General features: G+C 28.8%; 2 protein-coding genes across 2 annotated transcripts in view; both read right to left on the bottom strand.

The window, feature by feature from the left end:
- Positions 1–192, bottom strand: part of LOC124421268 — a 4,703-nt gene extending 4,511 nt beyond the window's left edge. Inside the window, exon 1 of the mRNA XM_046956160.1 lies at positions 180–192. Coding sequence (XP_046812116.1) covers positions 180–192 — 13 coding nt within the window. The remainder of the gene's footprint in view (positions 1–179) is intronic.
- A 2,110-nt stretch (positions 193–2,302) lies between these two features.
- LOC111687003 (neprilysin-11-like) lies at positions 2,303–4,469 on the bottom strand. The gene has a single exon (XM_023449409.2). The coding sequence runs from the start codon at positions 4,388–4,390 to the stop codon at positions 2,456–2,458; it is 1,935 nt and encodes a 644-aa protein (XP_023305177.2). The 5' UTR covers positions 4,391–4,469; the 3' UTR covers positions 2,303–2,455.
- Between the last annotated feature and the right edge of the window lie 2,910 nt (positions 4,470–7,379).

Genomic DNA, 7,379 nt, shown 5'->3' with positions numbered 1-7,379 from the left:
GAACTAGAACTGAACTAGAACTGAACTAGAACTGAACTAGAACTGAACTAGAACTGAACTAGAACTGAACTAGAACTGAACTAGAACTGAACTAGAACTGAACTGTTTATTTAATCTCTACTGTATTAAAGATACAAAAAATTATATGTATGTGTGCTATACAAGATCCTGTTAAATGCCAACGGCAAACATTATGTGAGTCGAATACATTATTCTATGGCATTAAAATGTTGTAATGAGCTCAGTATGAGTTGCATACAAATTATAAACTGTTATATGTTTTTGTAGGTGGTGGCGATAAATACAACAACCAGTCCAACAAGAATAATATAAACATAAGAAGTTAAACTTGCTGCCAACTTCAAAAGTTTATAAAAATTAAGATTAAAAATATTTTAAAAGTTTAATACTTGTAATTGATAGACAGATGATATAAAAATATATAATAATTTCATGTTAAATGTTACAAATAATAAAAACGCAAATAAATAACTATTTGAGAGTATAAGGGAAACCCAAGGCGTATGATTAACATTAATCTGTATGATATACACAAGGCGTATGAAAATTTCTTTAAAAATTCGCAATTTCTCTAATTTGAAATTGTACTAGAACATGAATAATTTATTACTTTAGGATATAAAATTTGACGAGAAATTAGAAGTTTAAGTAGAAATTGGAAATTTCACGAAAAATTTAATAATTCGCTAAAAATTGGAAATTCCACTTAGAAATTTGACATTTCACTAAAAATTGGACATTTCACTAAATGATTATTTTATTAGGTTAGTTACGTTAGGTTGGAAATTTCGCTAAAAATTGGAGTTATCAATAAAAATTAAAAATTTCACTAAAAATTTAAAATTTCACTAAAAATTTAAAATTTCACTAAAAAATGAAAATTTCACTTGAAATTGGACATTTCACTAAAAAATTTTAAATTTCGCTAAAAATGGGAAATTCCACTTAAATATTTGACACTAAAAGTTGGACATTTCACTAGAAATTGAAAAATTCACCAAAAATTTAAAATTTGGCTAAAAATTGGAAATTTCACTAAAAGTTGCAAATTTCACTTAAAATTGCAAATTTCACTAAAAATTTAAAATTTCACTAAAAATTTAAAATTTCACTAAAAATTGGAAATTTCACATAAAATTAGACATTTCACTAAAAATTGCAAATTTCATTAAAAATTGCAAATTTCACTAAAAATTGAACATTTTACTAAAAATTGGAAATTTTACTAAAAATTGCAAATTTCACTAAAAATTGCAAATTTCACTAAAAAACGGAAATATCACTAAAAATTGGAAATATCACTAAATATATGAAATTTCACTAAAAATTGGAAATTTCACTAAAACTTGGAAAATTCACTAAAAATTGGAAATGTCACTAAAAATATGAAATTTCACTGAAAATTGGAAATTTCACTAGAAATTTCACTAAAAATTAAACATTTCACCAAAGTTATCAAGAAGTGTGAAGTTATCGATAACTTTTCTATAGAAGTGACAAGTTATCGATAACTTTTCTATAGAAGTGTCAAGTTATCGATAACTTTTCTATATAAGTGTCAAGTTATCGATAACTTTTCTATAGAAGTGTTAAGTTATCGATAACTTTTCTATAGAAGTGTCAAGTTATCGATAACTTTTCTATAGAAGTGTCAAGTTATCGATAACTTAACTTTTCTATAGAAATGCCAAGTTATCGATAACTTTTCTATAGAAATGTCAAGTTATCGATAACTTTTCTATAGAAATGTCAAGTTATCGATAACTTTTCTATAGAAATGTCAAGTTATCAATAACTTTTCTATAGAAATGTCAAGTCATCGATAACTTTTCTATTGAAATGTCAAGTTATCGATAACTTTTCTATAGAAATGTCAAGTTATCGATAACTTTTCTACAGAAATGTCAAGCTATCGATAACTTTTCTATAGAAATGTCAAGTTATCGAAAACTTTTCTATAGAAAAGTCAAGTTATCGATAACTTTTCTATAGAAAAGTCAAGTTATCGATAACTTTTCTATAGAAAAGTCAAATTATCGATAACTTTTCTATAGAAATATCAATTTATAGAAAATTCTTACCAAAAAATAAAGATATTGATAAATTTTCTGTAAAATCGATAATTTTTTATAGAATAATCTATAGGTAAGTCAATATATCGATAACTTTTCTATAAGCAATTAAATAAAGTAAAGAAAACATGAGTTATTAAAGTTAAATCAGTATTAAACAAAAAAATCAAATTATCGATAACTTTTATATAAAGTAATAAAGACGTGACCAAACAATTTACGTTTTTACTATAAATTTTAAATTCAAATATTAACAAATTATATTTTTAAATGAATTTCTTAACTTATATTTATTACAGTTACTTTACTAAGTTTACTTAAACTAAAATTTGTACTAAATATCTAATAAAGCTTTAACTAAACTACCACATATTACATTTTTCAACCAAAACTTTGCCTACTTTCCGTTGACAACCAAAGACCTGCTCGAACTCAGGATGATTATGCACCACCTGGGGAACTCTAAGGAAGGGAGTATCATGCGAGTCATCATAGTAAATACGCTTAGGATTGACGGCACAAAAGAATTGGGCAAATTTTATGAAAAACAGCTGTTTATTGGTCAAATGAGTTTCACCGCGAAACTTGGGCACTGAGTTACGTTGAAAATATGAATCATAGGCCAAGCGAAAACCACTAAAGTCAGCTATTTTCTCATTTAGACTAGAGGAACGTTGTTTATTGAGACATTCGAGGGAACGCATAAACGATTTCTTATCGGGTAAATTTTGCATAAAGAGTGCAGAAGGATTGCCTTGACTGTCATACTGCAGACCATTGGTATCGAAGGCATGTAACATTTCATGACCCAAAGTATTGCCCAGTTCAGCATAGAGAAAAAGTTCATGAAAATCCGGCTGAAATATGGGATACTGAAGATAGGTGTGAGGTATTATCAAAAGATTGGCCGAGGGTTGATAGGCTGGCGAACCAAAAGGCCAATGGAAATAGCTGTGTATGGGAGTAAACCATTGTAGATTTAGCATACTAAATCTTTCGGTGCGTTGATGCTGCAAGGCATTTAAATGATTCCAATAAAAAGAACCATTAAAAGATTCCCACGAGGCAAAGTAATCATGATAGTATTGTTCATCGGTGTGCATTGGTAAATTGCCAATATTAAGTTTCATATAATAGATTTTTTCTAAAAGAAAATCTTTTTCCTCCATCGACAACTCCTGCGAGTGTTGAGAGATTATGTGGGCAAATTTTTGCTGCATGGTTTTAAATAGTTTTTGTATAACCAAATCACTAGCATTGCGTTTATGTTGATAGATTTCCTTTTCGTAAATATAATCCAAAGCCAAGGGTACCAAATCACGCATATGTTGCAGACATTTTAACGGGGAAGAAGCGGAGCGAGGCATTTGTTTTTCCAAGTAACCCAAAAACTTTAATTTCAAAGTGTGTATTAGAGTTTCAGCCGAGGTTTTGTAAACCAAATCACTAAGCTTGCGAAAATAGGCTAAATTGGCCACCACCAAGGGCAAGTGTTCTATAGAATCTGGTCCTAGTATAGAAGAGAAATAACTTCTAAAATCTAAATGTAAAACTTTACGTTCTAAATCTTTAACTGACATTTCTACAGCATAATCTAGATTATGATTTTTATGTAAAGCAGCCAATTTTTTAATAAAACTTTGTATATTTTGTGACAGCAAACGTGACTTTTGATCCAATGAACCATCCATTTCATCTAAGAGTTTCTGCTCATAAGAGGTAAAACCTAAATTTTGTAATTTATCCACTTGAACATGAAAGTGTGTAGCATTACGATTCTTCATATCTAAAGTAATGAGAAAACCATTAAATCCCACAGCCTGCAGACGACCCAAAGATGACCATATATTCCAAGTTTTACTAGGCAACCACAAGTCATCTATATCAGGCCATTCATCCTCATCGGTGGGTTTGATGATTCTTAAATACTCTTTGGCATCGAAGGACTGTTGCTCCTTACAGGCTTCATAGTATTCACGGACTTTATGATAAATACCATTTGTTTCCTTTTTGTGTTTTAAAAGTCTTTGCTCCAAAATGTCTTTAAGTTTGCGATTAATTTCATACTCCAAACTGCCTATGGTATCCAAATAGTCTATATTGTGGGGCAGTAAATTTTCCCAATTTCCACAGGCATATTGATAGAAATCTTGACAAGGATTCACCTTTAAATTCATATAACTTTTGACGGTGTGCAAAAGCTTTCTATTGATATTTTTCGCCGGCCAAGATCGCGCCCAGCAGGCATGGAAACACACCCAAAGCATTAATAATTTTAATAGTTTTAAACAGTCCATATTTACTCTAAAAAAAGTTTTTATTCACAATTTAATTTTTATTATTTATTTATTTGTTTGCAAATCTATTTTCTTAAAATATTTTAAATTTCCCCGTCTTTTTTTTTTGCTCTTCCACCGTTCACTTAACTTTTATATTTGTTACTAATTTAGTTCAAAATTTTATTTTCAAAATTATGTCTTCATTTGTATATAATTCTTTGTCATTTTTCTTATCTCTTTGCCAGCTCACCTCTTCAATGATCTTTTTTTTCAAATGAAATTTCGAAGGCTTATGAACTGATAATGAACTTGATTCTCCATTTCTTTAGATCTCATACATAAATATAGGAAATATGTATTGTTTGACATAATTTTAAAATAATCTGAAAAATATGCTAATGACTTTTTAATGGACTGCTACATTTTGTGACTTACAAAAAAATATGTCAGAGAAATTGTAAGGAAAACACTCACATCTTTACTAAAATACGCAATTTTTTTCAATTTCAAGATTGTTGTATAAAAAGTAGAGCAAATTTATAAGATCAAACATAATTCTAATTTCTATTTTTAGAATTACCTACGCAGAATATAATGCGATATGATCATAAGAGTAGTAAAGATTTTAGAGAGATAATTTGTTTCTTTAAAAGAGCAATTTTATAAACGAATCGAGATTTGAAAAATTTATTTACAAAATCATCAACTGAAGAAGAATATTTTTCAAAAAGTGATAGATTTATTAAGTGATTGATCAAGATTTATATTGATAAATATATAAATACAGTAATTTCATCTAAGAGTGTCATTGATCTATCGAATGATCAAAAGTTACGGTGTGATAAATGATTAATCTTAATTGATCATATTAATCGTTTGTACAAGCACCAAGTGTTAGATTGAGCACGCGATCTAGTGATTTATGATCGATCCAAATAATATGTTCGACTGATCTGATAGTACATTTAATGAATACTTAATTGGTAGAGACATTGGTTTAATGATCAATTCATTTCTCTAGAACTAAAGACTAGACTATAGACTAGTATACTAGACTAGACTGTAGACTAGACTATAGACTAGACTATAGACTAGACTAAAGACTAGACTATAGACTAGACTATAGACTAGACTAAAGACTAGACTATAGACTAGACTATAGAATAGACTATAGACTAGACTATAGAATAGACTATAGACTAGACTATAGACTAGACTATAGACTAGACTATAGACTAGACTATAGACTAGACTATAGACTAGACTATAGACTAGACTATAGACTAGACTATAAACTAGACTATAGACTAGACTATAGACTAGACTATAGACTTGACTATAGACTTGACTATAGACTAGACTATAGAGTAGACTATAGAATAGACTATAGACTGGACTATAGACTTGACTATAGACTAGACTATAGGCTAAACTATAGACTAGACTATAGACTAGACTATAGGCTAAACTATAGGCTAAACTATAGACTAGACTATAGGCTAAACTATAGACTAGACTATGGATCAGAATATTTTAAGTTTGTAACAAAGTATATCTAATTTAAATACCCAAATATGAACTGAAACCGAACATAGACTATATGCTTAACATTTCTACAACAAATAACTATAAATAGAATGTTAAAATCGTAGCATATTTGCATTACTGCAGTGTTGTATATCTACATATATAAATATATAACAATACATATACAGTGGTAGGCTTAGCTTTTCTTGGAGAGAAGGATCTTTTTTTTTCAAAATTGTGACATGGTGTGTTAAGTAGTTATTAATGTTATTTGGAAAAATCGGCATTATCGTGTGCGTGTATGTCAAAAACACAAAATTTGGCAAGAGATTTGCAATAACATCATGTTTGAGGCTTGAATATTGATGATTGTTATTATCTTGATTTTTTAAGTCTCTTGTTCTTCACCCTTTGTGCTGGTCACTGATGAAAAGCTATGCAGAAAATTGTACCGGTATTTGCAAAGTTTATATATGTACATATATGCATTCATATTTTTCTTTTTTCATATAGACAATTTACAAATACTTACACAGAAATTGAAAGCAACCACTTTCATCATGTGTATAGTATGTTGCAAACATGGATCTGTGTCAACCCAGCAAATGATATGATTAAAATATGATTTAATATTTATTTCAAAACGAACAACTTTATGCGATGTTGATTCTCCACAAAATCTTTGTTATTTGAAACGTTTAAATTTTTGTTAGGTGGGCTTAAAAGTCTTTATATTTATATAACTTCGATGATCATCATTGCCATCACTGTTGATAAAGGGATTGTAATGTCGATGATGACGATATTGTTGATGTTGATGGTAACGAAAACATAAAAGAAAATCAAACATGAATGTGATGAAGCCAGAGAGAGCAGAAGCAGAAAGTGAATGATAGTCCTGTTATTCCTTCTGTTATATTGACCAATATAAATATTGACATTGGAGCAACAACATTGATTGTAGTTTTTACTTAAAATAAACTTTTCTTGTTAACTTGTTCAAATGATATGGACATGTGGAGAAGAATATATAGTAAAAAGTATAGACTGTAGTCGTAACTAAATATGTATATATATACGACTATATACAGGAGTCTTAGTTTAGTTATTGGTATGTATTTATGTTTTTGCTTCAAGTTTGTTAAGACTAAAACAATATTTTCATATTTTAGTAACTTAATATTGGATAAAAAGGTAAATCATCTCGTGCTCTTATGACATGATATAAAATTGCAATAACAAAATTTTAAAAATAAATTCTATATGATATTGTAGTGTTAAGTAAGAAAAAGTGTAATAAAAATGCAGTAGAATTTAAAATCTCAACTAAAGTTGTTTAAAGCTTCAAATGCTGTGGTAAGTAAAATTAAAAACCTAGACTATGACTAGACTATGACTAGACTATGACTAGACTATGACTAGACTATGACTAGACTATGACTAGACTATGACTAGACTATGACTAGACTATGACTAGACT

This window comes from Lucilia cuprina, chromosome 2 (assembly GCF_022045245.1).
Source record: "Lucilia cuprina isolate Lc7/37 chromosome 2, ASM2204524v1, whole genome shotgun sequence".
NCBI classification, from domain to species: domain Eukaryota; kingdom Metazoa; phylum Arthropoda; class Insecta; order Diptera; family Calliphoridae; genus Lucilia; species Lucilia cuprina.
Note: the sequence above shows the minus strand (reverse complement) of the source record. Positions and strands in the feature narration are given on the sequence as shown.

Coding starts and splice junctions, on each gene's coding strand:
- LOC111687003 (XM_023449409.2), bottom strand. CDS start 4,390: ATGGACTGTTTAAAACTATTAAAATTATTAATGCTTTGGGTGTGTTTC.